At 40.6% G+C, this 27,705-nt stretch overlaps 1 protein-coding gene across 1 annotated transcript in view; it reads right to left on the reverse strand.

Moving 5' to 3' along the window:
* TGFBI (transforming growth factor beta induced) overlaps nt 1-22,034 on the reverse strand; it is a 58,865-nt gene extending 36,831 nt beyond the window's left edge. Inside the window, exons 1-2 of the mRNA XM_043990364.1 lie at nt 21,806-22,034; nt 12,623-12,721 (exon numbers count right to left, since the gene is read on the reverse strand). Of these exons, the coding sequence (XP_043846299.1) occupies nt 12,623-12,721; nt 21,806-21,939 (233 nt within the window). The 5' untranslated portion in view covers nt 21,940-22,034. The remainder of the gene's footprint in view (nt 1-12,622; nt 12,722-21,805) is intronic.
* Nucleotides 22,035-27,705: the final 5,671 nt, after the last annotated feature.

Consider the following 27,705-nt stretch of genomic DNA (forward strand, 5'->3'; position numbering starts at 1 on the left):
GGATGGCCTGGGCAAAGGAATGCCAAGTGTAGGAAACAATGAGAAGCATAATTTGGCTGAAACATGGAATGTATGAAGAAATGTTATATGAAATAAGACTGGAAATGTAGTTTTTAATCAGGGAAATGGTCTTGATAGTGTAGTGGGTAGATTATTGGACTTGGGTTCAGGATCTCCTGAGGTTGAATGTGGCCTCAGAAATTTATTATGTCATGTTAGTCTGGGTTTCAGTTTCTTCATCTATAAAATGGAAATAATAATATCATCTAACTTGCAGATTTGTTACAAAGATCAAATGTGATAATATGTATATGATGCTTTGCAAACCTTAAAAGTGCTAATAAATGCTAGCTATTATTATTACTTTAGGAAGACTGTTTTGGCAGTTGTGTGGTGGTTTGGATTGGAGGAGGGAAACAAACTAGGGATCTCTTCAGAATTGTTTGTCTTCAAAACAGCTTGCTGGGACCCATTTTTTTGTGGATGAAGAAAGTTTCCTGTCTTTGGAAAAAGGACAAATTCTGAAGAACTAGTTGTGCCCAGCCTTAGCTGGGACTGAATATTTATGTATTGCTAATGGCTATGATCATCAAATTATCTGAGGGAGGCCCCCTGCAGAAGGCCTGTTCCATCTTTAAAGGAGTCATATTTATGTGAATTATTTGGCTTTGAATGGCTTTTTGGAAATGATAATACAGCACAACCACCCATTCTCAGTTCTATTATCATATATGGACATAACTAGCCATTGAGGGAAGAGCATGAAGGACCCCCAAAGTGAAAGAATGAATACCGAAGCAGATTCCTAGAATATTAGGATTGTCTAACAAACTGTCATGAAAAAACTGTTTGAATTTTGTTTGTTTTAATTTGGAATTTGAAAGCCCAATCACAATTTTGCCATGAGAATTTCATTATGATTCAGTGGCAACACAGGCACCAGTAACTTTTTGCATAATGGGGCAGTCAGGCCTGTCATAGTGGGGTAGAATCAGGACCTCCTCGTAGTAACACAAGAGTGCTCCAGAAATATTCTGTCCCAGAATAGGGAAAAAGAGCTCATGCCCCGGGAGTAGCAGGTAACTTTCTCCAGCACAAAAGATATCAGTTGACCCTGTCATACCAGGCAGTGGGTACAGAAGTGGGCTCTAGTGGCAACAACAGATAGCAGGCCGACTCTGGATCCAGTGACAGCAAACAGTGAATAGTGGATTAACTTCTAGCAGCATTAGTAACCCACTTAAAGCAGAGTGGTTACTGGCATGTGCAGCAACAAAAGACAGTTCCATTATAGTCCATTGCTTAATGTATGTAAAACTAATTGTCCTTCCCCACATTGCTGCCATCATTATATAGCTCTTCCCCAGGGAGGGCTTATAGGACCAATGGCATTGTTGGGAGGTGGCCTGTTTTATCAGAAAAAGAGGGAAGAGAAAGTGACTAACCAGCCCCCTCAGAAAACTCTCCTAGGGCAAAGATTTTTGTCATGGCGCTCCAACAGAGGGGGAAGTTTTGGCTGATAGGCCAGGAAACACTAATCAGATGGTAGTACAGAGTAATCCTTCATGACCTATGATGAGGATCAGTGACTCTTGTAAAGTTGCTATCTGTAAGGTGGCTAAAATTCTAGCTTAACTGTCTAAAAATCTAATGAGTGTTCGCTATAAATTAGAAGCTTTAGCAAGAGGTTAGACTTTTTAGTATTTATTAAGAAGCATAAGAATTTGGTGAGGAGAGAGAAAGAGGCCAAGATGTCTTCATCTATCTATCAAAGGGAGCCAGCATCTCTGCTCCACTCCACATGGGGTCCCGGTGAAGGAACGACCCCCTCACTCCTTCTTCCTCCCAGAAACCTCTAGTGAAACAGGAAACAGGGCCGTCCACACACACACACACACACACACAGCTCCAAGCCAATTGGCTGATAGCTTTGATTGACAGTACCCATGAGCAAATGTCACTTCCTGATACCAAGGCCACATGGATATGTCCTCAGGCCAGAACTCACAAAATGTTCCTCCCAGCAAGGGGCGTTATTCCAACTCTCACACTGCAGGAAATGTCATCATCTTTTGTGTAGCCCTGATGTCCCTGGTGCTGCTCCTGCTTATGGTCATTTTTTTTTAATATTGAGAGATTCACTGTGAACTAAAAAGAATTACCCACCACCTCGACCCAATCATTTAGACCCAGCACTTGGTCCTTCCTGAGACTTCCAGATATAGTTACTTCTTCAGAAAACTGTTCTATTTTTGTTTTGTTTTGTTTTGTTTTGATTTTACTTTTTCTCTTACTAGTGAAACCATTATAAGACTTCTTCAATATCAGAGGTCAGTATTGACCAGTAAAAGCCCCTAAGATGATTTATCTTGCCACCAAGAGATAGAATATGGTAGGGGTAATAAATATTCTAACCTTTTTCCCCACTGAAGTTAGGTAATTTTTTCCTTAAAAGATATTGTGACAATTTTTTAAGATGTTCAGGGGACTAAAGATTCAGACTATTGGCATCACCTCCTCATCACCTGAGTCCAAAGCAGCTGCTTGGAGCTAGAGGAACATTTGTAGGCTTGCCTCAACAAAATCAATTCAAGGTGTCTTTAATACTTATCTTTGTTGGATAGTAAATCTTTTTTGTCAATTGTTGAATGACTTAGAAATGTCTTATTTTGTTAGAATATAGAAACTAAAACTATTAGATAATTGGCTTGAGTCAGAGCCAGTCCTACATTTTAAAGATGAGGAAATGAGCCTGGAGAGGTTAAGCAGCTTGCCTAGGGTCAAACAGATAAGAAACAAAAAGGGTAAGATTTGAACTGTAGGCTTATGACTCTAAGTTCAGCACTTTCCCCACTCTCCCAAATAGCTCTAAAAACAGCTGCTGTGGGTAATATGATAGTCAATCAAGAATGAATAAAAGTATTGTGTCATAGTGAAGAATAGATAATACAAATGTGCAATGTCCCTAGCAGGCCAGTTGTGAGACTTCCAACACCATTTAGCAGTTTACATGTAGGAGTGGAGAAGGTAGATGGCTGTGGGGGTCAGGGCAGATATACACAGTTGGAGTTTGGCAAAGTACGAGTAGCAGAAGACCTGAGAGGACAGGGAAGTGTCAATTAGAATTGTTTATCTCGAGCCAAGATGGAGTAGAGTAAGGCCAGACTAAGATAGTATGAAGGCAGACTAAGAGTGGAGTGACTGGGAGTTATGATACCAATGAATAATAGGCCTAGGGAGAGATAGAAGAATAGGAGTTTGTAACTAGAGAGAGGAATTGAATATTTCTGTATCACAGTGATAGTAAGACTGGCGATGGAGGTTTACACCATCCTTGTATGGGGCTATGGTAGAATAAAAGTACAGGTTATAGGAGATTAAATAACATGGAGGTTGGGATATTCGAAAGAACATCAATCAATATATTAAAGTCTCCAAGTAGAAGGGTAGGTATTGATATAGAAGAAAGATTCAAGTGCTGAACTCATAGAAAAAGGATGAAGGATCAGTTAGATAATGACTCTCAGGATCAGGATAGGATGATATCCAGGAGACGTGAACATGCCCATACCAAGGAAGAGAGGTTTCTCACTGGGGACAACAGTGGGAAGACCTAGAAGTAACAGAGAGGAGAAAAAAATATGATGGATCCTCATAGCCCAATGTGTTAGAGGGCATGAAAGTTGGATCCAGTCCCGGAAAAGGTGGTCAAGGCTAAAATGTCAGAAAAAGATGTATAATAGGAAGGGAAGTTTGTTAACAATAGAATAGAAGGTTCCTCACGGCACAAAGGATGTTGTCAATATAGGGGATAACAGATGACTGTTTGCTTAAACTTAGCTATAGCAAAACTTTTCCCCTGAAATAACCTTAGTTAAGTATTTTTTAGACCCTGAGTTGAATCTAGGCATCACTACCAAATACTATTTATTAAGGTTTACAGTACTGGCTCTGTAAAAATTATCATAATAATTATGTGAGAAGTTGTGTGGATGGAGACGTGGCCTCAAAGTCAGGAAGATATGGGTTGAAGTCCTACCTTTGACACAGGCAGAGGTGTCAGACATGTGACACACAGAGGCACAGCACTCCTGAGTGTGGTATAACAAGATTAAAATGTCATAGAGAAACATTTACAAAAGAAATAAAATATATAATAAAACATAGATAATATTACATTTGGAAATTGTTAATATATGACCCACAGGGATCCCTATATATATTTTAGTGGCCCCTATTTCTATTTGAGTTTGACACCACTGGTCTAGACCAAAGCTTCTTAAACTGTGGGTTGTACCCCATATGAGGTTGAGTAACTGAATGTGGAGTTCACAAAAAATTGGCAACAGTAAAAGGTTATATATATATACATACATATACATACACACACATATATGTACACATACATACATACATATATATTTTATATACCTACATACCTGGGGTTGTGTAAAAATTTCTTGGGCAAAAAGAGGTTGCAAGTGGAAAAAGTTAAGAAGCCCGGTCCAGACAAGTCTCTAAGGCTATATATGGTAGAGAAGATGCTAATTTATATTGGTAAATGGAGTTTTCTCACCTTGGAGTTCCCTATACTAATGAAAACACAAGTATGGTCCCTTTCGTTATTATAATTATTTTTATTCTTGTTAATATCATTTGCCTTGTCCATCACCCAGTGGTCAGCTTGCCAGTGATGAACCTCTCCATATTTGGCTAAGTATTTGAGTATTTATTACTCTGCTTCCTAATCTCTTATTAGATCCTAGAACATTATTATTACGGATCATAAAAGTCTAGCTCAGAGATGAAATGCAACTTGGGATTAATGAGGAAGATAAATAAATAATTAGGATGGGTCAAAAGACATAAACGTAAGAGCAGAGTGTTTTTAAGTTTTCTTCCCCTCTCCTCTTACATCTTCTTTTATACTTTAATCAGATGAAGAGGGAAGTATAGTGTTTCCTTTCATAAATTAAGTTCCCATGAAGTTAAATGAAAAGAAGAAAAATATCACAACCTCCTCCATGTGCCAGCCCCTCTTTGATCATTGACTATGCCTGAGAATGAGCTGAACTCCATGAGGGAAAGGGGAAAGGGGCAGAGAACAGCTAGGATGAGAACCCACTGATTGTTCTTCTATGATCTGAGCAGACATATTCTCTTTCAGGGTTTCCAAATAGAATCTTTTTTGTTTTTTTAGTAAGGCAATTGGAGTTAAGTGACTTGCCCAGGGTCACACAGCTAATAACTGTTAAGTGTCTGAGGCTGGATTTGAACTCAGGTCCTCCTGACTCCAGGGCCAGTGCTCTATCCACTGCACCACCTAGCGGCCCCCAAATAGAATCTTAAAACAAAGCCAAATTGGTTATCTAGACATAAGTAATTCCTTTCCTATATTCCTGATTACTTTTTCCTTTAACTGTTCCTCAGGGTCCCTAGTCTTAAGCAACAACGTTTTTTTTGTAAGGCATTGAGGGTTAAGTGACTTGCCCAGGGTCACACAGCTAGTGTCAAGTGTCTGAGAATGGATTTGAACTCAGGTCCTCCTGAATCCAGGGCCAGTGCTATCCACTGAGCCACCTAGCTGCCCCCTAACATTTTTAACACTTTATTTGCTACCAAAAGATTTTCTATTCACCAAGGACCATGACCACAGAATAAACTTGCCCAGTACCATAAAGTGAAGCACATGGATTTGATTCAGGTGAATTCTGGAAGATTCACATAAGCGATTTGAGTTCTGGAATATTTGGGCAGTCTATGAACATCACCATATGTATAGAACTGTGGTTCTGTTACTACAATGCCATGACTGGCTTTCTCAGCATCTAGTGGGCATGCCCTACTTCTCTGGATCATCTGTGGCCTCACTTATGCCCCATATTACTGAATGTCCTTCTGCTTGAATAGGAGGGTTGGGTATCTCTCTTACAAAGCAGGTCTTGAAAGGGGCAGTGAGGAGCAAGAAATATTCTCATTCCTCCTCCTATCCTTGTTCAACAGGAGCTTTGACAGAAAAAGCAGGCAGATTTAATAAGGAGAGTATCAAGAAATATGGGGTACTCAGTGTACCTTCATAATACCTTGTAGAAAAAGCTGGATTTCAGTAAGCACCAGAACAAAATAACAATAACAAAATAACAATAGCTCATATGTGTAAAAAACATACTTAAAAATATTTATAAAGTACAATATAATATATTGTAGAATATAAAATTAATATACTATATTATAACACAAGATACATAATATGAGATAATATGACAATGATATAACATGATGTAAATAATAATAGGTAACATGTATAAAGATAATGCTTTATAATTGTAAAGGGCTAAAATTCTAGCTATACTGTCTAAAATATCTAATGAGTGGTCGCCAATAAATTATAAGCTTTAGCAAGAGTTAGACTTTTAAGCATTTATTAAGGAGAATAAGAATTTGGTAAAGAGAAAAAGAAAGGCCTAGATTCATCTATCTATTAAAGGGAGAGAGCATTCCTAGTTCCGCTCTCTGCCAGAGTCCACACAAAAGAGAGTGAGCCAGCGTGCCAGCCTCCCCCTTCTTCCCCCCACCAGCAAATGTCACTTCCTGACACCAAAGACGCATGGTCCTGCCCTCAGAGGCCCTCTCCTCATGTTGGAGCTTTTCTAAAGTAAGTCTCCAGCAGGTGGCATCATTCCAATCATTACATAATACAATGATCCAAAACAATTCCAAAGTCTTCATGATGAAAAATATTTTCCACCTCCAGAGAAGGAATGGATGGAGCCTGAATGCAGATGAAAACAAACTATTTTTCACTTTACTTTTTCAAGTTTTCTTTTTTTTGTCTGCAGTTTCTTTCACAACATGACTAATATGGAAATATGTTTTTCATGATTGCACATGTATATAAAATTGCTGTCTCAGAGAGGGGGAGGGAAAGAATTTGGAACTTAAAATTTTGAAAAAGAATGTTAAAATGGTTTTTACATGTAATTGGGGAAATATTAAAAAAACAGATAGTGCTTTAAAGTTTGCAAAGCACTTCACCTAGATGATCTCATTTAATCCCCATGACAACACTGTGAGGTAGGTGCTGAGGCTGAGAGATTGGGTGACTTTTTTTTTGGAGGCAATTGGAGTTAAGTGATTTGCTCAGGGTCACACAGCTAGTAAGTGTCCGAGGTTAGATTTGAACCTAGGTCCTCCTGACTCCAGAGTCAGTGTTCCATTCACTGTGCCACCTAGCTGCTCCTTAGTGACTTTCCAAGGGTCATATAACTTGTAAATATTTGAGCAAGACTTTGAACACATCTTCCTAATTCCAAGTCCAGAACGGTGCCCCCCCCCAGTCACCTCAATGCAATGAAAAAATGCAAGAAGAGATATAAGATGAAAGGGAGGTAATTAACAATCAAGAAAGGCTTCAGAAGGCATAGTAGAAAAAGAGGATGAAATGAATAGGGTCTCAGGAGGACCAGGGCTGAGTTTTCTTTGAACTGGGGCTGGGGTAGTGGCTGACAAATGCTTTCTGCTGCTATTCCAATGCTTATTACTGTTGTTCTGATAGAACAGGCCAGACATTGTGCAAAATACAAGAGAAGAATGTGACAGCCACAAGACCCTAAGGGATGTCAACCCAGGGGCCTGGCAGCATTGGGGCTGTGTTTTGCTGAAATGGAGAGAGACAAATCACACTCCTTCCTCTGGGACACTGGTGCCTGGGGCAAAGTTCTGGCCTCTTCAGAAAATTCTGGTTTGGAGTTGCTTCATGTTGTCCATAATCCGTCAGTGGTCAATTTCTAAATTTTTGACATAGAATTTAAGAAGGGGTAATTTCACAGTCCTTGGGCAAAAGTACCAGTTTCTACTAGAGTCACTGGTGACATCCTGAGAGTCTTTGCCCAATATCTCATCTCTGGTAGATCTTGGCTTTTGTCCCTTCAATAAATAGCCAATTTATGAAACAATGCTAGGACTTGTGAAACCAACATGTAGTTTTTTTTTTTAAACTCGACAACACCTGAACTGGTCTAAACCAAACTACATTTATGATTTCTGAGCCTTGGTTACAAACCATTCCAAAATCATGATGTCAGGGTCAAAGCTACATGCTAAATAAGCAGGCCTTTTTTAAGGGAGGGCCTTGCACAAAGACAGCTTGTCGTAGAGGAGGTGAGGTCTGCTAACCACAATTTCCTGCAGTATTGGTTGAGTTGCTGAATGCAAAAAACGTTAGGGTTACTAATCAGATTTAGGTCTCAAAGCACTGCGTGGGATGCATGTTTCTCTGACAGGAAAAAATGGGCCCCAAGCTCTCCTTTTGTATGACCTGACTCTGTGTCACCCCTGTTGAGTTTTTAAGATCTGAAATGGGATCTGAAGTGAATTTTCCAAGGTAATAAAATACACTCAAGTCACTGAATAGAGGGTCATTTGTAATCATTTCCTGTAATAAAATCCATATGTTGTGTTTGACAAAGAGCACCAAAGACTTGGGTCTTTTCTTTTACGGGAATTGAAGAAATGTTACTTCTGAAGAAAAAAAGACTTTGGTGAGGCAATGGATGATGCAAGGACTGAGAATAGCCAGCCCTCTATTATTCATGACCCTGGAGGTCAGAGGCAAGCAGAATGAATGAAAACCAAAGATTTCTATTGACCAATGCTTCAATGAACCCTCTTAACTACAGTGTGCATAAATTCCACTGTCAAAGAGCAATGCGGACAGGATTGAGTTTTCCTTTTCTTCATTTCCCTTGGTTTAGGTTCTCAAGTAAGACTTCTCTGCTTACTTCAAACAATTTGGCTCTCTCTTAGTTATTCAGTTCTCCATGTTCCTCTTCAGAGAGAAGTCTCCTCAATGTCCCAAACACGCCATGCTATTTTCTATGTCTGTGCCATTTTAAATGCTACTCCTTTGCTCCGAAATGCCCTTTCCTTCCCCACCCCCCCATCCAAATTCTAATCCTTTCTCCACCAACATCTCTCTCCTACGTAAGCCTCCAAAGCACTTATTATACATACTACATATATTACCACTTGATTTTATTGAATTTAGCACTTTATTAATACCTTTATTTGCACTGTTTTCTGTTTCACCTCTAAAAATCTCCCTTAGGATAAGGTTCATGCCTTTTTTTCCTGCCTTTTTCCACAACACCTGATATAATGCAAAGCTCAAAGTGAGAACAGGTTGAATTGGACTGATGTTTTTCCTTAGTCAGCTCTCACCAACATTATTTCCTCAGGCTTTCCTTTCTGAACTAGTCCCTTCTCTTCATTCATAGCCTTTCCTTCTTTTTTTTTTCTTGACCCTTTCCAAGTCATCTCCTCTTTCTCAATAATCTACACAATGAATCAAAGAACCACCACAGGGACACTGGAGATATTCTTAATTCCAGAGCTTTTCTTCTTTTAATTATTTCCTATTTATCCTGTTTATAGCTTATACTCTGCTCTCTCTTTTGATACATACACACACAGTATCTGCCTCAAGAAGCATATATGTGTGTATGTTTGTGCATGTATGTATGTATACTTTGTATACACACATATACATGCATACACATACATACATTTGTTTGTATGTTATCTCTATCAGTGGAATATGAGCTCCTTGAGGCAGGGACTGTTTTTGTCTTTCTTTGTATCTCCATGCTCAACACAGTTCCTAGCACATAGCAAGCACTTAAATGCTTCTTAACTGACTAAGGTTTTCTGTCTTTTTTTTCAAAAGATAGCCCTCAATGAGGCCTTTCCCATTTTCCCCACTGCTGCTCTTTTAAATGACTGTATCATTTTGTATATATACTTCGGTTGCTAACTTTTCAGGAAAACACTTCAAAACAAGTGAGAAACTTGCAACTTAACTGGCACAGATCTCCAATAAAGAGGAAGGGAAAATTGCTTATGTAGTATCAATCTTTCTGGCTATCTTTATGAATCACCCATGATAGAGTTTGGGTGTGGCTTTGGTTTTAACTTACTTTATATTTGGATAACATCAAATTCACAGAGCCTCCATTTGCCCTTTGGTGAAATAATAATTATTTGATATATACAGAGCAACAGAGTTGAGTATACATAGTAGTCTAACTTTTGACTTTAAGGATAGGCCTTGACTCAGCATGCCAAATGCCAAACTCTATTCATTTGGAATAAGTCATTTGCTTGTTGTTGTTCAGTCGTGTCTGACTATGACCCCACTTAGGGTTTTCTTGGCAAAGATACTAGAGTTGTTTGCCATTTCCTTCTCCAGGCCATTTTACAAATGAGGAAACTGAGGCAAACAGGGTTAAGTGACTTAATCAGGGCCACATAGCTACAAAGTGTCTGAAGCCAGATTTTGAACTCAGGTCTTCTTGACTTCAGGCCTGGTGTTCTATCCATTGCATCACCTAGCTACCCAAACCATTTGCTAGCCTCTCCTTAAAACCACCAGCCTGATCTGGGCTTAGGCCAGTACTAGTTTAGAAATTCATGATACAACAAAGCTAACATTATACAATGAAGAGAGTATGGACTCTGGAGTCAGAGCACATGGGTTCAGAGCTGGGAACCTCTGATTACATTGGCATGACCTTGGGCAAATCACTTTACTTCCACAGGCCTCAGTTTTCTTACCTACAAGATGAGGAGGCCAGACTCAAAAAGGTTGGCTTCCATGCTGTCCCATAAACATAACATTCTATTTTCTCACTCTGCGTATTTTTATTGCCCATCCCCTATGCCTGACATTATCTCCCTTCTCATCTCTGCCTTCAGTCTTTCTGCTACCAATCCCCCTTAATGATAGTGCCTTCCCTCTGAGATCATCTCCGATTTATTCTTTACATATCTTATGTGTACATAGTTGTTTGCATATTGTCCCCCTCATTAGGTGGTGAACTCCTTGAAGGCAGGGTTGATAACATAGATAATGTTAATATGTGGTTTTCCAAGTCAATATGTGGCCTACAGGGAACCTGATGGATGCTTTAGTGGCCTCTGTTTCTATTTCAATTTGATACCACTGGCCTAGATGATCACTAACTTATCTTTTAGTTTTAAATCCTATGAACTCTGCATCCCTATTTCTCTTGACTAATAGTACCAAAAGTCACTTAATATAGTTAAAATTAGGATCACAAGTGGGAGAGCTTTTGGATTCAAGAATAAAGAAAACATATTTCATTCATCAGCCATTAGGATAGAGAAAATTATACAAAATGATGTTAAAAGCAATAAAGTTTAAACTCAAGAACTTGTAAAGCATTTTGTAGACATAATATCTTAACCTTTCCTTTCTAGAAATAGGAGCTATAGAGAACCTCCTATACAAAGCAATGTCGCTTAGTGAGTATTATCTCTGCTCAGATGAGATGGATAAACCAGCTTCAAAAGCAGCTTGTCCATTTCTGTGACCAGAGATAAATATGTCTGTTTACTATTGGCTCCCAAACGGATCTGTTTCACTGGAATTATGAATATCTCTGTTAGAACACGCAAAACTCTGTTTTTATGCAGCACTGGGCAGTGCTGACGGTTGCTGCCTCCACCCATGCTAACCAGAGTCACTAAGCATGCATCTTGAATAGCCACGTATCATTGTACTGCAAACCAATTTAACTAGCACAGTCTTAATTTTCAGTGTCTTGTTTACTTCTATGCAGATTCATAGAATCACAAGATCATAGATTTAGAGTTAGGAAGAACCCTATAGATAATCTATTCCAGGGGTTCTTAACTTTTTTTTGTCTTAATCACCCCTTTCTCAGTCTGGTGAAGCCTATGAACCCCATCTCAAAATAATGTTTTTAAATACATTCAAAAGACAGAGGATTGCAAAGGATACCAATTATACTGAAATACAGTCATCAAAATAGTTTTTTTTTAAAAAACAAGTTCACAGATCCCAGGTTAAGAACCCTTGATCTATTCTAATTCTCCCATTTTAGAGCTGAGAAAACTGAGGCTGAGAAAAGTTACATATAGTACAGTCATATAGTACATACATATAGTCAGTGGTTGAGCCAGGATTCCAACCCAGGTCTCCTGACTCTAAGACTAGCACTCTAAGTCATTTAAAAAAAAACCCAAACACTTCTTTGTTCAGGCTCTCTAGCATGTCATCCATTCACTTCACATCTGACACAATCCCCATTCCAGGGCTTCATACTCAGACAAGTTCCAAGTGTGCTTATTGACTGATCTTTTCTAGCATCACATGACACACAATAAACACATATGTCATTGACTAAGAATTAGGAAAACCTCACACAAGAGGTTTCATGTCTTTCCCTAGGCCTTGAACCAGTCCTAAAAAAATCTATCACAGTCACATCAACATAACAACAGGGGGAAAAGGCAAATCAAAACTGGCCAATTTTCTCTGTAACTTAATAAAGTGACATTCTAAAAGCATATCCTTCTGCAACATATCAACTTATTTGTACAGGTTTCATAGTGTCTTTTTTCCATTTTGCTTTTCTTTTTTTTTTTGCATAATAACATTCCAGAGTGTTTGAGCCCAAACCCAGCTACACACACACACACACACACACACACACACACACACACACACACACACACACACACACACACACACGGCAGCCTTAGCTGTGATTCCTTGGAGGGGTGCCACTCCAGGACCTACGTGGATTTTCCGCAGATTTTCCTCTGGTACCACTGTTTACAATTCGTGAAGTACTTCCTGTTGGTTCCAATAAGCTTCTGCACAGCACAGACATTGGGGCTGAAAGGAAAGCCAAACACATCAAAAAGATGTTAAGCAGTTTAACCACTCAGGCCAACTAAGCTAGAGTCCCCCATGCCCTGGGCCGCTCCTAGGTTAACGGGCCACCTCTACAGTTTCTGGACCACTCAAGTGCTATGGATTGTCTGAGCCCAACATTTGTTTTTGTTTTTGTTTTTGCAGGGCAATGAGAGTTAAGTGACTTGCCCAGGGTCACACAGCTAAGTGTCAAGTGTCTGAGGTTGGATTTGAACTCAGGTCCTCCTGAATCCAAGGCCAGTGCTTTATCCACTGCACCACCTAGCTGCCCCTGAGCCCAATATTTGTAATTCAGAGGACCTAAGTCCTGGCTCTAACATTTACTAGTTGGGTCATCAATGGGAAGTCATTCAATAAAATTATACCTGATGCTTACATAGTGTTTCATGCTTTTCAAATCCTTAGAATAACTGTGTGGAGAGGCACAGGAGATGGAGGGGAAGTCTTGGAATCAGGAAGTGCAGGGTTCAGGTTCTGTTATTATATGCTATGATTATATACTAGCTTTGTGACCAATAGCAAATTGCCTAACCTCTCAGTGCCTAATAGCTCTCTAATACTCTGCTATAGACATGGTCTTGTCTTGACCCCAAACCAAACCAAAACAAAAAAAACCCCAAACAACCCAAATCCCCCCCTCCAAGAAAAAAAAAACCCAAACAAAACCAAACTCCTCCTTACCTGTAAGATAAATACTATGGATATAATTGTCTATATTTTACAGGTGAGGAAGTTGAGGCTCTGAAGGGTAAAGTGGCTTGCCCTTAGTCACCCTGCTAGTCATTGTGAGAAGAACTCAAGGGTCTTGAATCAGTTCTAGTACCCTTCCCATCATACTAGGTGACCTGTCTGTAATTCTGTTTCTTCATCTGTAAAATGGCAATCATCACACTTGTACTATTTACCACATATGGTTATTGTGAAGACAGCACTTGGTAACCCCAGAGACAAACATGGTCCAGTGGAAAGAGTGTTCAACTTGGCATCTGAAGACCTGAGTTCAAATGCTGGTTCAGTCATTTACTATAGTATAGCTGTGGGCAAGTCATTTAACTCTTCTCAGTTTCTTCCTCTGTAAAATGGGAATGGGGTTGGATTAGATGCCTTCAGAGTTCTACTTCTTTTTAAAATCTATGTTCTTTTAGGAAAATGTGAGTTATTAATTATTAATAAATATATTATTGTTAAATTTGAAATAGTAATAAGCCAAAATAGTCTGATGTCTTAGAAGGGTGAAATTCGCTTCCAAACATGCTTAACATGAGAGCAGTTAGCCTGGAAGATCAAAGAGTGGTGCTGATGAGGTCAAAACCATGAATTTTATCTTCATGTAAGTCATATTCCTACACAGAAATACTATTTCATATTCACAGGCTAGATCTTCTCACTAGCTATCTGGGACAAAAGAGAATCTGGCTTAAAAGCCTGTAGCTTACCCCCACTGCTACAGAAACAATTTAATATGCATGCCCAATTGTTGTTTGACCAAGAGAGCCAAATGTTCCCCTTTCTTTTTCCTCCCTATCCAAATCCAAATCTAACTTAACCTTTACAACCAAGTTTGAGAGCCGCCTTTCCCACTATGCAGTCTCAACCCGAGAGCCTTCACCAATTATGATAACCTACTCCTGTCAACTCCTCCTCCAATCTATACCGTTCCCATTTAGAGATCTCAGCTATTAATGCTTCATATAGGTGGCCTCCCATTGTTATTCATTTGCTTCCATAGTAACAGGCCTCCTCTATTCACCTAGTTTACAAGTTTACTAAGAGTAGGTACTTTGTTTTGTACCTCTTTTATGTCCCCTCACAAAGTCCAACATGGAGGCATCCAGGTCTGATGGAAGAGTGATGGATTCACAGTCAGAGGGACTGGGGCCAGATCTTAGCACAGCTGGGGTTACCTTGGTGTGCACTTGGTTAAATACTTGCCCTCTGAGCTTCACTTCCCTCATTGGTAAAATCGGAGGTGGAGGGTATAGACTAGAGGATGTCTGAAAATCGTTTTCGGCTATAAATGTCATGGTAAGGTTAACACACAGGAGTAACTGTTACAGAAATACTTCCTGAAACTACTTGTTGAATTTGAAGGACAGCACATACAAGTGAAGGAAATGGCAAACCACCCCAGTATCTTTGCCAAGAAAACCTCATGAATGGTATTGATGTGCTATGGTCCACAGGGTCATGAAGAGTGGGACATGACTCAATGACTAGACAACAACATTCATGTAACAAGACATTTGTTAGGGAACTTAGACTCACTGTATTTCTCAGAACTATGGGAAAACGATCCTCAAAGTGGCCTGGGATTCCTTAGGAAGGAGTCTTTCACAACACCAAAGGAGGACTGTATTGCCTTGGTTTTTTGCTATTTTGGGGTTTGGTTTGTTTTTTTAGAATGCAAAATCCCAACCCTCTATTTCCTTGAACTCAACCTAAGTTAACATCAGTTTTTTCATATGAACACCTGGAGAACCAGAAGGAATCAAAACTAGAATGTCAATGGGGTTTCTGGCTGAACCCCAAACAGGGAGTTCATCTTGGCTGGGTCACAAGTTAGAAGAAAGCAGAAGAAAACAAATGAAGACTTTCTGAGTTCAAAATAGTTTTGCATTTCAAGAACTCTGGATGACTTTTTAAAAGCAAGGCACTTAGGTCTCAAAGCTCAAAACTGAAACTCTTAACTGCAAAGGAATCACTAATCATTACAAATGCCAATCCCTGTCCACCTTGTTATAATTACAGATATATTTTCACCTTCAGTGGCTCCCTAATTCCCTGAAGGTAAAATATAAATTTTTATATTTTATAAATATAAAAATGCCGAGTGAGCATTGTGAAGTCCTCCAAAATTTGGCTCCCACCATCCTTCTTTAACTTATTTCACATGACTTCCCCTTACATGTGATATGTCAGCCAAACTGACTTACAAGCTGTTTCCCAGATTCTGCATACCATCTTCTGCCTCCGTATTGTCCACCATACCCAAAATGCATTCCTTCCTCCCATTTATGATATATGGATTACTGAGAGCTAAGCAATTTGCCCAGGGTCACACATATAACAAGTTAGGAACTTTGAACAAAGTTATGAACTAGCCTCCCAAAACAGTGTGGACACTATACCTCCTTGTTCAAGGACCATTATCATATACTACATTCAGATGCACAATCTATAGCATAGAGTCTTGATGATAATCATTCTGTAATATTCTGTCTTTCACTTTGTGTATGTGTGTGTGTGTTTGTGTATGTGTGTATGGAGGAAGCAAAAGGAATGTTGATAGAAAAACTTGGCACCAGATTAAAAAACAAACAAACAAAACCAACTACCTCCATACTCTATTATTTCTGGGCATTCCCACTTTCTAAAGAAAGGTATAATGCAGGTCATATAATTCCAGACCATTTAAATTTTATAGCATCTGAGTCAAAATGAACACATTATCCTCGCCCAAAAGGATGTCAAATCCCCGTCTTGAAGGTCTGAAGGAAAACTGAGTTTGGCTGGGCAGGGCTTTTTTCTTTTTAAGAGAGAAGTAAAAATAGCAGTAGTAGTAGTAGTAGTAGTAGTAGTAGTAGTAGTAGTAGTAGTAGTAGTAGTAGTAGTAGTAGTAGTAGTGGTAGTGGTAGTAGTAGTAATAGTAGTAGTGATGGTAGTAGTGGTAATGGTAGTGGTATAGTAGAGGTAATAGCAATAGAAGTAGTAATGATGGTAGTGGTAGTGGTGACTAGTAGTCAAAATAGTGGTGGTAATGGAGGTAGTGGTGTTGGTAGATTGTGTAGTAGCAGTGGTGGCAGCATTGGTAGTAGCAGTGGAGGTAGTGATAATGGCGGAGGTTGTGGAAGTAGTAGTGGTAATGGTGGTAGTTGTTGTAGTATTGATGATATTAAAGGTAGTAGCAGTAGAAATAGTTGTGGTGGTAGTGGTCGTGGGGTTGATAGTAGTAGTAGCTTGCCCTTATGTAGCAGTGTCAGACTTTACAAATATTATCTCATTTGATCCTCACAACAAACCTCAGAGGTAAGTGCAAGTTATTATTCCCATTTTACAGTTGAGCAAACTGAGGCTAAATCACTTGTCCAGGGTCATACAGATTTAAACTCAAGTCTTCCTGACTCCATGCCCAGCTCTGTCTACACTATGTCACCTAGCTAAAATCATAGGATTATTAATATAGAGCTAGAAGGAACCTCAGAGCCTATCTAGTTTCAATCACTAATCTTAGAACTGCAGAGTCCAGGGCCTCAATTTGGGTTTGCTCAGGGGCTAAGTGACAGAGAAATAATATGTGAACTCAGGTTTTCTGAGTCCAGAGTCTGTGAGCCCCCCTCTCTATAGTGCTGCATCCTAAAGCTCTGACGCCAGGTGGAAAAGCCCAGTGTCTATGTGACTGTAATATGTCTCTGGGTGTGTTGAGCAGGAAGGGGAGTGGTGCACACAGACACCACTTCAGATGATCATAATGCACCAAGGCAAGGGAGGAATTACAATCTGAACTCCCAGGGAACTTAGTTTATCAGGTCTTAAAAAACCAATGTACTGAGATGGGAATAAAAGCTTCCTAGCCCAAGCATGTGGTCTAAATGGTACACAACTTACCTCAGGAAAGATGGAGAGGGCATATAAAGGTGAGGAAGAGAGGCAAAGGGACTCTGGCAGACAGATAACTATAGACAGAGGCAGAGAGACAGAGGGGAAACAATTCACCTTCCAACTTATCAGCAGGCAAACAGAAGCAGCTAGAGCTTTCATGAAGGGGGGTAGCACATTAGTCTGGATTGATTCGTGCATCTTTCTGTTTGGAGAAATAAGACATGGGGATGGCTCATCCACAGTCACATCTTTTTAGGCAGATCCCTTGCAAGCTGGCAGGATGATTTGAGCTTCTCTTATAAAGAGTTGACTGGTTTCCTACTTTATCTCCCTCCTCCCCCCACCTCAAATTCAAGCATAACCTCATTCCTTCCCTCATTCAATAAATGTTTAGTTTAATCCTTAGTGAGAGATGACACTGCTATAACTTCTCTGCATTTCTGTAGTGGGCTCAGATCCATTTCCCTCCTCTGGACGAAGCTATGGTTTGTGATATCATGACACTGGCCAGGCCAGATAGCTCCTTGGTCAGGAGGGTGCAGAATGGTCACAAAGGACATTGCCTTCAAGTCCAGACTTGGACCCAGTTTCCAAAAATCTTCTGCCAAAGCAGTGGAAGGGCAACACAAGATTCCGAAGTCATGGGGGAGGAAAAGCTCCCTGGGGGAGGAGAAAGGTGACCAGAATAGGAATACTCTCTCCTCCACTTCATTCCCCTTCCCAATGTTGACTCAAAATGACTTTGGAAAATTAGGGATGGGAAGGGAATAAGCATTAGTGTCTATCACATATGAGCTGGGCACTGTGCTAAGTGATTTTTATAAACATTACTTCATTTGATCCTCACAATAACCCCAGTGCTACATTTTTTACAGTTGTGGAAACTAAGGTAAAAAGAGGTTAAGTGACTTGCCCAGGGTCACACAGTTAATAAGTGTCTGAGGTCAGATTTGAGCTCAGGTCTTCTCGAGTCAAAGCTCAGTGTTCTATCCACTTTGCTACCAGCTGTCCTCCCTTCCCATTCCAAGCTCTTTGAGGTGAAACTGGATAGTCATTAGAAAGAAGAGGAGAAGAGAGAGTACTTTCCACTCATGACCCTTTTTGCTGAGAAATTTGTATGCGACCCCGGGTATATAGGTATATAAAATAGGTATACATAACCTCTTACTGTTGCCAAATTTTTCGCTACCCACACATTCAGTTACATGACCCCATATGGGGTTGAGATCCACAGTTCAAGAAGCTTTGTTCTAGGGTAGGAGAGGAGAAGATTCAAAGTTTCTGTAAGAGTTTGTAAATTATAGACCTCTCCCAATTCCCAAGAACCATCATCTGAATTTCCCATTACATTTTTTTTGAAGCCTACCTCTGTCCGTCACCCCAGAATCCCATATATCATCAAAGTTCCTTTTCCAAGTCTTAACACTGGCCACAAATATTAACTGCTTTGAAAGACATATCCTAGGGTCAGCTACACAGGTCTACCCAGGTTTTCTGCACTCACTGAGAGTTTGAAAGTGTGGGATGCCCATTTCTTTATGATATTCCATACCCTTTACCATATCCTAGCCCCTCATTCTGTCATGAACGGCAATAGCCAATCATTTTGTAAGTTCTCCAAGGGTTCAGTGCACTAAGGCAAGACTTCAAAAGTCCAACTGGAGACTTTAGCTCTAATCTGGGCTCTACCAATTTCTGGGTGGGCTTTGGGCAAGTCAAGGCCTCTCTGGACCTTGCTTAGCATCTGCATCTTTGACAGAGATAAGAAGACCCAGTCTCCTGCTTTTTGGGGGATGACACAAGCAGTAGTATGATAGCATATGCATGCAAGTTCTATGAGTTTGAAATAGGAATGCTAGTAAATGAATTTGAGGTAGTGCTACAGAGTATTATCAGTCACTGTCTTGTGAACGAACTGTGTTGAACAAATACATCTGTCAGGGGTTACTGCTAGAATTTCTTGAGTCATCTTTATGCATTTATCAACATTTTAGGTTAACTCCCCCCCAATTTTTTAAAAGTATTTTTAATATAAAAACTTAATTTCTAAAAGCTTTTATAAGGAGGAAATCCTGCCTAGAAAGACTGAAATGGGGCCAAGAATGGAGTTTGGGAGACAGACAAATGACTGAGTATCCAAACAGCTGAGCCAGAAGGAACCTTAAACATTTTCTAGTCATCTCCTCTGATTTTACACTTGAAGAAACTCTCTTTTGCTGAGAGAATAAGTGAATTGCCATAGGTCACTTAGTTAATTACTGGCAAAATTGGGTTTAGAATAGAGGTCCTCAGATACCCTCTACACTATTCTTTTCACTAAATCATAGTCCTTCAGAATGATAGGACCTTGGACAAGTCTCTTAACCTCTGCCTCAATTTCAACATTAGGGGGATAGATTAGATGATCTCTAAAGCCCATTCTATCTCACAGCTCACACCAAGGGCTTTGTTATATCCATGGGGCAAGCATGGCTGTAGGACCATGGAAACCATTTGTAGATCCCAGTAGGACCCTCCTAATGGAGGCCACTTTCAGCATCTAATAGGCGATATTTGTATAGAGTATTATGATTGCAAAGCCCTTTACAAATATTATTTCAATTTGTCCTCACAACAACCCTGGGAAGTATGGCCTATTATTATCCCCATTTTACAGAAGAGGAAACCAAGGCAGGTGGAGATTAAGTATTTTGTCCAGCTAGGTATTACTAATTTCAAATCCAACACTCTATCCATTGCATCATCTTCCTTGGATGTGGAAGAAATAGATATAAACTAAAGAGGAAATAGAAAATCTCTAGCTGCTGTTTCTTTCTTCACCTCAGGAGAATAGATGAGTGATGATGGTGAACCAAAGGTCTTCAGACTTTCACTGAGATGAAAATTACTCCTATACTCCCTCCCCTCCTTTGACTTTGGCTCACCTGGGTGGCAGTAGCAACAGAGACTGCTCTAGTCACTTCATGTTCTATTTCTCAGGGCCAATGTGGAGTGAGTGACTCAGCCACAGAGGGGCATACTGAGATGGAGGACTCTTTCCCCCAAACATATTATGGGCTTTCCTGCCTCTGTATCATTATACACACTGTTTCTACATGCCTAGAAAGTCTTTCTTCTCCATCTTCAACTGTTGAGTTTCTGTCTATCCTATAAAGCTCGATCTTAATGTCACCTTCTCTGTGAAACTGTCACTGATCCTGTCATCCCCTCTGACTTTCCTCCCAAGAGGAAAACACCTTCCACTTCAGTTTGATTTGCATTTATTTCCCTAATGCACCTCTCATGTATTATTTGGAAATTGTAATTATCTGTGTTTATGTCTCATTCCCCCTTTATGATTTAAGCTCTATGAGGGCAGAAATTTATCTAAATTTCTAGTTTTAGATATTGTAGAATCATAGATTTGGAGATGGAAGGGACTTTAAAAGAGAGGACCACAGTCAAGTTACTTCCCCAAGGTGGGAGAGGGAGTGTGTGTGTGTGTGTGTGTGTGTGTGTGTGTGTGTGTGTGTGTGTGTGTGTGAGAGAGAGGGGGGGGGATTTGAATTCAAGTTTTCTGACCCCAAGTGCTCTTTCCACAGTGTCATCCTGCCTTTCTTCTAGTACTTTTCCAGACAGGGCAATGGAAACCTGGCAAGTTGTGGCTTCCCTAAGGTAACACAAGTAGTTAAGCATCAGAAGTAGGTCTTAAATGCATGTCCTCTCACTCCAGAATCCGTATCTGTTCTACTGTACCAAGCTGCTTCAAATCTACCTTATCCAAACTTTATTCCAAATTCCACCTCGTAGCTTTAGCACACTGGCTGAACTTGATTTATTGAACTGACTTCCTCTCTCTCTATAAAGAGTTAAGCCCATATACAGGGTCCAAGCACCCACCCCCTCCAGTGACCAGAGAGGGAAAGTAGTGATTACACACTCTTTTTATCCCAGGGAGCACGGGTCCTGCTGTGGAGCTCAGGAATAGGAGTGGTCCATTTACGTAAGCCTGACAGACTCATGCCCCTAGCAATATACTGACCCCAAATCTTTTCCCCAATCTGTTCCCATACCCGCTCCCTTAGGCTGTCTAGCTACCGCAGAAGCAGGGGAAAAAGTTACTGCCCTCCTAACTGCAAACCTCTAAAAGCAATGGGAAGCCAGTTTTGGGGGCAGGGCCCTGGAGCACATGATCTGAGAAAGAAACTTTGTTTTCTTTGGTGGGAGGCTGGAAATTTAAAAAAAAAAAAAAGGTGACTGAAGTTTGGGATCTTTAATTTTTTCCTTTAACTTCCCAAACAACTTGTCTATCAGGAAAAAGAAATTGAGGAGACTGAGGCAATGAATGGCCTGAGAAAGAAAAAAGAATTTTCGGTGAAGTGTGCTTTCTAAAGCCCCTGGGTCCCCCTCTCCTTCCTCTCTTCATCCCCCTCTTTTTTTTTCCCCCTGTGGCTGTCCCAGGCTTACCCGTGCTGCCTGCCTCGGAGCCGGCTGTGTTGGAGTACAAGCTGGTAGGGAGACTTGGCTGGCCCTGCGAGGGTCTCCCCCAGGGTCAGGGCCAGAGCCAGAGCCAAAGGCAGCGGCCACACAAAGGACTTCATGGTCTTGGGACAGGAAGGGAATGAGGCTGTGGAGCTGCAGCTCCGTACACACACACATACACGCACGCACACGCGCACACACACACTGTCGGGCTCCTAAGTGCAAGTGAGAGATCCACCAACTGGGGAGCCAGGTTAAATAAGAGCCGGGGAGTGGGAGCGGGAGAGGCTGGAAGGGGGCGGAGAAGCCCCAGCGCCTGAGCAATGTAATGCAGCGGGGAGTGTACGGGCCATCCAGAAGCGACTGCCCTCAGCACCCCCTCCCTAGCCCGCCCCCACCACACACTTGGGGATAGCCCCGAACCTTCCGCAGTGTTCATTTCCCCCTTTCTTTGTTCTCCTTTCTAAGGCAACTCCCCCTTCCCCCACCCTACACATATGTGTTGGTTCACTCATATAGGTCCTGAGAGGCAAATCTGGAAAGATTCTGAAAGGGGCTAAAGACAGGGATCCAGGAGCAAAGAGTGATGGGTGGCAAGCAACCCTCCGCCCATTTCCCCAGACAGATGCCTTCCTGAGGCCAAGGGGTAGCCCATTCACGTGCCCCTGTGAGCCTGAGCTTTGTCTAGGAAGCACCCCGAAATCACCCCGCCCAATTCAAATCAATGAATCGAACTAGGAGTCACTGAGCACCAAACAGACGTTTAAGAAGCCTTGCTAGACCTCAGGGGAGATTACAATGATAAATAAGCTGTTGTCCCTGCTCTCAGGGAGCTCGCCTTCTAGCTGGGGAGTCTATTGGTAAAGAAAGGAAGCACCTAGTGACCAATACAAGGCAGAGTATAATAAAGTGCCAGTCTATGAAGACAAGAGATGGGGAATGGACCCTCTGGTTTCATTGATAGAGGGAATTTTGCATGAAAAAACTCTGTAAGACTATAGGTTGCTATTTTCTCTGCAATTTATAGTCTTAAAAAATTGCCCGAAGCACTATGGAGTTGTGTCTTTCTCAGGGCACAAAAACATAAATATGAGTTCAAGGAAGAAGTAGGAGGGCAATGAGGGTGGAAATAATCAAGAAAAGGTCCATGGAGGAACCAAGGTAGGGAGGATGGATAGGATTTAGAAGAAATTGAAGACTTTTTCACAGTGGTGTAGTGGAAAGAGTTAGGAGACGGATTCCAGCTCTGCAAAAAATAGGCTATGAGCGCTTTGAAAATTCTTTGGGTTTCAGTTTTCCCATTTATAAAATAAGGAGTTGGACTAGTTGATGTCTGAGTCCTTCCCTCTTTGATGTTCTTTGACCCTTTAAAATGAATCCTATAATCACAGTTCTGAAACAGCACTTAGCACATAGTAGGTACTTAATAAATGCTTATTGATTGATCATGACCTGGAGTAGAGCTGTCAGCAGTTGCCATGTTGGGGCTAGATTGGGCAATGAGCATGGCTGAGTTCTATTTTCCTCTAAGCAGCATTTTTGTATTTATTTCCCCCTAGTGCTTAGGCCAATTAGTCCAACCTCTTCTTTTTACAGATGATGAAACTGAGACTCAATGAAGTCTAAGGTCACTCATGCAGTGAGGATTAGAACCCAGGTCTTTTGACACCAAATCCATTCCTCATTACATACCTCCATACTTTTCCCCTTTTATACAACAAAAGAGCTTTGATGTATAAGTGTGGTTACATCTTCCATTGATGCAAATCACAATCTTTGCAGGAGCCACACACATACACACAAAAATCATCACTTGATTACGAACTGTCCTATGAGAAACCTTAAAAAACTTAGCTAGACTGTAGCTCCTATGACAGACCCAGGCCACAGATGGGTCCTATTTCTAAGCTTTTTTTTTGGCTTGGTGCAACATGCCAGAGTTTATAGTTCACTGTTACACCTTCCTTACAGAGCTCTGTCACCATGGTCACCTTCAGGCCAAGATGAGGAATTAGAATTGAATAATTGTGGTTCAAACAAATATTCCTTGAATTGTTGGACTTATTTACTTACCCTGTTGAGTTGTAATTTTCCCAGCTACAAATCTAGAGGCAGGAGTGAAGGCTTTATAAAGGAAATAAATGGGACTGGTATATTAAATAAGTGACTAACTTTCTATTTTCTAGGTCTGGGTCCTGAAGTTGAGAACAGTAATAACAGCTTACTTTTATATGTCATCTTAAGGTTTGTAAAGCAATTTCCATACAATTCCCTATTATAGGTAGTTCAAGAGTCATTATCCCTATCAGGAGTGTGCTGAATTCTGCTCCAACTGGCTCTGAGAGTACATTGTTGGAGCATTTACACCCTGGAAAATGCTACACATCCGGACTTGATTTATTGTTTTGTTGATTGTCCAGACTTAAGAGAGTAAGGGAGAAAATATTAATAATGCAGATTAAACTTAAAAATATGTCAGGCTTACATTTCTCACCATCTCAGGGCAGGTTTTTTTGTTTGTTTGTTTTCACTTTTAAGTTTTTTTATCTTTTTGGGATAAAGATCTAGTAGTGGTATTGCTGGGGCAAAGGGTCTACACAGTTCTATAGTTTGGGGGGCATAGTTCCAATTACTCTCCAGAATGGTTGGATACGTTCACAACTCTACCAACAATGCATTAAAGACCCAATTTTCCCACATACCTCCCAACATTTATTATTTTCTCTCTCTGTCATGTTAGCCAATTTGATAGGTATAAAGCGGTACCTTAGAGTTGTTTTAATTTGCATTTCTCTAATCAATAGTGATTGAGACAATTTTTTCATGTAACTATGGATAGCTTTGATTTCTACTTTTGAATACTGCCTGTTCATATCCTTTGACCATTTATCAATTGGGGAATGACTTGTATCCTTATAAATTTGATTCTGTTCTCTGTATATTTGAGAAGAGGTCTTTTATCAGAGAAACTTGCTGGAAAATCGCCCCACCCCCACCCCACTCTAAGCCTATTTCTTTACCTATAAACTGGTGATCAGAAATGGGCTAGTAAATGTTTAAAAACCTGGTCTGAGCATACCTTAAAATTGGGTTAGAGTGATTGTGACTTGTTAAATACTTAATGGATCTTGTCAGTGTGAATTTTCTCTCTTAAAAGTGAAAATCACTACCCATCCACACCTTTGAATCAATCCAATCAAATAGGCATTCATTAAATGACTACTATGTGTCTGACACTCTGCTTTTGTTTTTGTTTTTTTTTTTTTTTTTTTAGTGAGGCAATTGGGATTAAGTGACTTGCCCAGGGTTACACAACTAGTACGTGTTAAGTGTCTGATGCCGGATTTGAACTCAGGTACTCCTGACTCCAGGGCCGGTGCTCTATCCACTGCACCTGACACTCTGCTAATTGCTTGGAATACAGTTAATAAAGTGAAAGACAATCTCTTCCCTCAAGGAATTCATAATCTAATTGGGGGGGGGCAGCGAGAGAACACACAAAAGGAGGCCGTAAAGAAAGTGGGGGTGGGAGGAATGGAGTGAGACTTAGAAGTCCAGTTTTTCTCGTCTATAAAGGAAAGCATTGTGAAGAATTTGGTACTCCACCAAATCAGCTCTTCAGTCAGAGGGGAGAGAAGGCTGAGGGAGCTGGTGTCAGTCAAGGCTTGAGTTAATGTTGGTGAGAATAGAGGTGATGAGTTAAACTTGGAAGGAGCATCTTGTTCTCTGAAGTTGAAACTGGGTGGAGCAGCAGATTCCAGTGCAGTGACCCCCGTGCAATGAATAGCTTGTTCATTTCCTCCTCTAAATCCTCTATAGGGGTCTTCTCAACATATGAGATGCCTTTTGCTAAGTCTTTTAACAGGCAATGAGGTAGCAATACAGCATCTGGGCAGCTAGGCTCACTCCTCTTACCAATCATACATTTCCTGGAAATAGCTGACACCTACTGGCTGTGTGGCCCTGGGCCAATCACTTAGCCTCTCACCACTCTAAGCAAGTCTCTAAGGTTAAGTTCAGAGAAGATGCTCACCTTCATTGGAAGAGAAATTTCCTCCCAGTGAGCTCCCTACATCAATAAAATCATAGGTATTATCCTTTTCTCCTATATTTCTCAGATGATGTATTTTATATCATTTCTTACAGGTCATCACTGATAATATGCTCATTTACACCCCCCTCCATTTCCTCTGTGCATCTCTCTCTTGGCATTTAGGGTCCCCTGCATTGTTCCTAGTGTCACACAGCTAATCCTTTTCCAGACATGGAAACCAAGGTTCACAAGAGTGCAGTGAAGTACCTGAGGTCACACAGCTATTATGTGGCAGATTCTTGACCTGGTTGTGGGTTTTCTGGCTCAACACAATCTTCCTGTCACTGCACCCCTGCCTCTGTAAGGAACACAGCTGTAATTTCATGAGAGAAACAAATAGGAATTAATTTACCTAGGATTCCAGGACTAAAGTTGAAGGAACCTAGTTCAGTCCTCTCATCTTATAGATAAGGAACTTGAAGCTCAAGATGATTAAATGACTTACCCATGGTCACATAGGAAGCATAAGAAATGGATTTTGAACTCAAGTCCTTTGACCCAAGATTCCATTGCCACCAGAGTGGTGGTGCTTATTGCTCTCCTCCAACATCCTCCATGGGCTCTTCTCAAAGCAAACTAGTAGAGATCTCAATAGACAAGCATGGAATCTGTCTCTAGGGTGCCTTTCTGTCCAGACAACATTCCTGGCAATTTGGAGAGGTTATGGTTGGTCCCACTGCTACCCAGGATAGCCATTATGAAAGGGAAAGAAATCAACCACAGTCATGTGGGTGACAACTTTGCCAGGGCAGAAATGGCCTCTGTCTTGCTCTTCAGTTAGCAATGCCAACAGCTCTTAAGACAGCTCACTTCAACTGCCAGGGACACATAAAAGGACTTTTCCCCAAATCTAATTCTTGTGGGTGGAGTGTACTATTTGTATTGGATTACATTCCCAGTTTTGAGCTCTTAGGTTGATCTCTCTTTTGGGGGAAAAAAGTTACCACATTAGTGAACCACTTTCCTCATTGTTTTTTTTTCTCTTATTTTTATAAAGGTTGGATTCTTTATTTTACTTTGCTTATATTTCATAGGATGATACAATTCTAGATTAGAGCTGGAAGGGATCTGAGAGGCTATCAAATCCAATCCCCTCCTTTTATAGATGAAGGACCTGAGTTTCAAGGAGATTAGATGAATTCCCGAAGACCATAGGACCCCATGACCACAGAGTTCATACTTCTCTGTATCCAAGAAACCCATTCTTTAGTTTCTAGAGGAGCAAAATGAGAGGACTGGACTAGATGGTTTCTTTTTAACTCTAAATCTATGATTCTCTGTAGAGGAAAGGATAGATTTAGCAATAACTAATCACTCAATCAGCAGACATTTGTTAAGTACCTACTATGGTTCCTAGTACTATGAATCAGTTATTTTTATCAAGGTAGATTTCTTGACTGATCATGCAGGAAAGAGAAGTCATGAATGTCCAGGAAGTAAGAACCTAATTTTATAAAGAGACAGAAATAGCAGCATAAGTTGAATTAGCTATATTTGGAGCTATACTGCTGCCCAAGTAATGATAATAAATAATTACATACCATTTTATTTACAGGTATGACCTATTGCCTAAGACACCACCCAGAAAGGCAGATATCCAATCTGTGATCTCCTCAATGTAGGAATCCTTTCCAAAACAATGCAGATGAAAACCCAGCCATGCCTGTCCATCATGTGCTACTCTTGTTCAGGTCCTCCCTGGGTTTTGTCACAGGAGGTTCATCCAATGTTCTGGGCGATTTCTTCATGTTCTTTTGATCTTGCCCAGATAACAATAGACCATGCTGGTTGA

Source organism: Dromiciops gliroides, chromosome 2 (genome assembly GCF_019393635.1).
Source record: "Dromiciops gliroides isolate mDroGli1 chromosome 2, mDroGli1.pri, whole genome shotgun sequence".
Classification (NCBI taxonomy): Eukaryota; Metazoa; Chordata; class Mammalia; order Microbiotheria; family Microbiotheriidae; genus Dromiciops; species Dromiciops gliroides.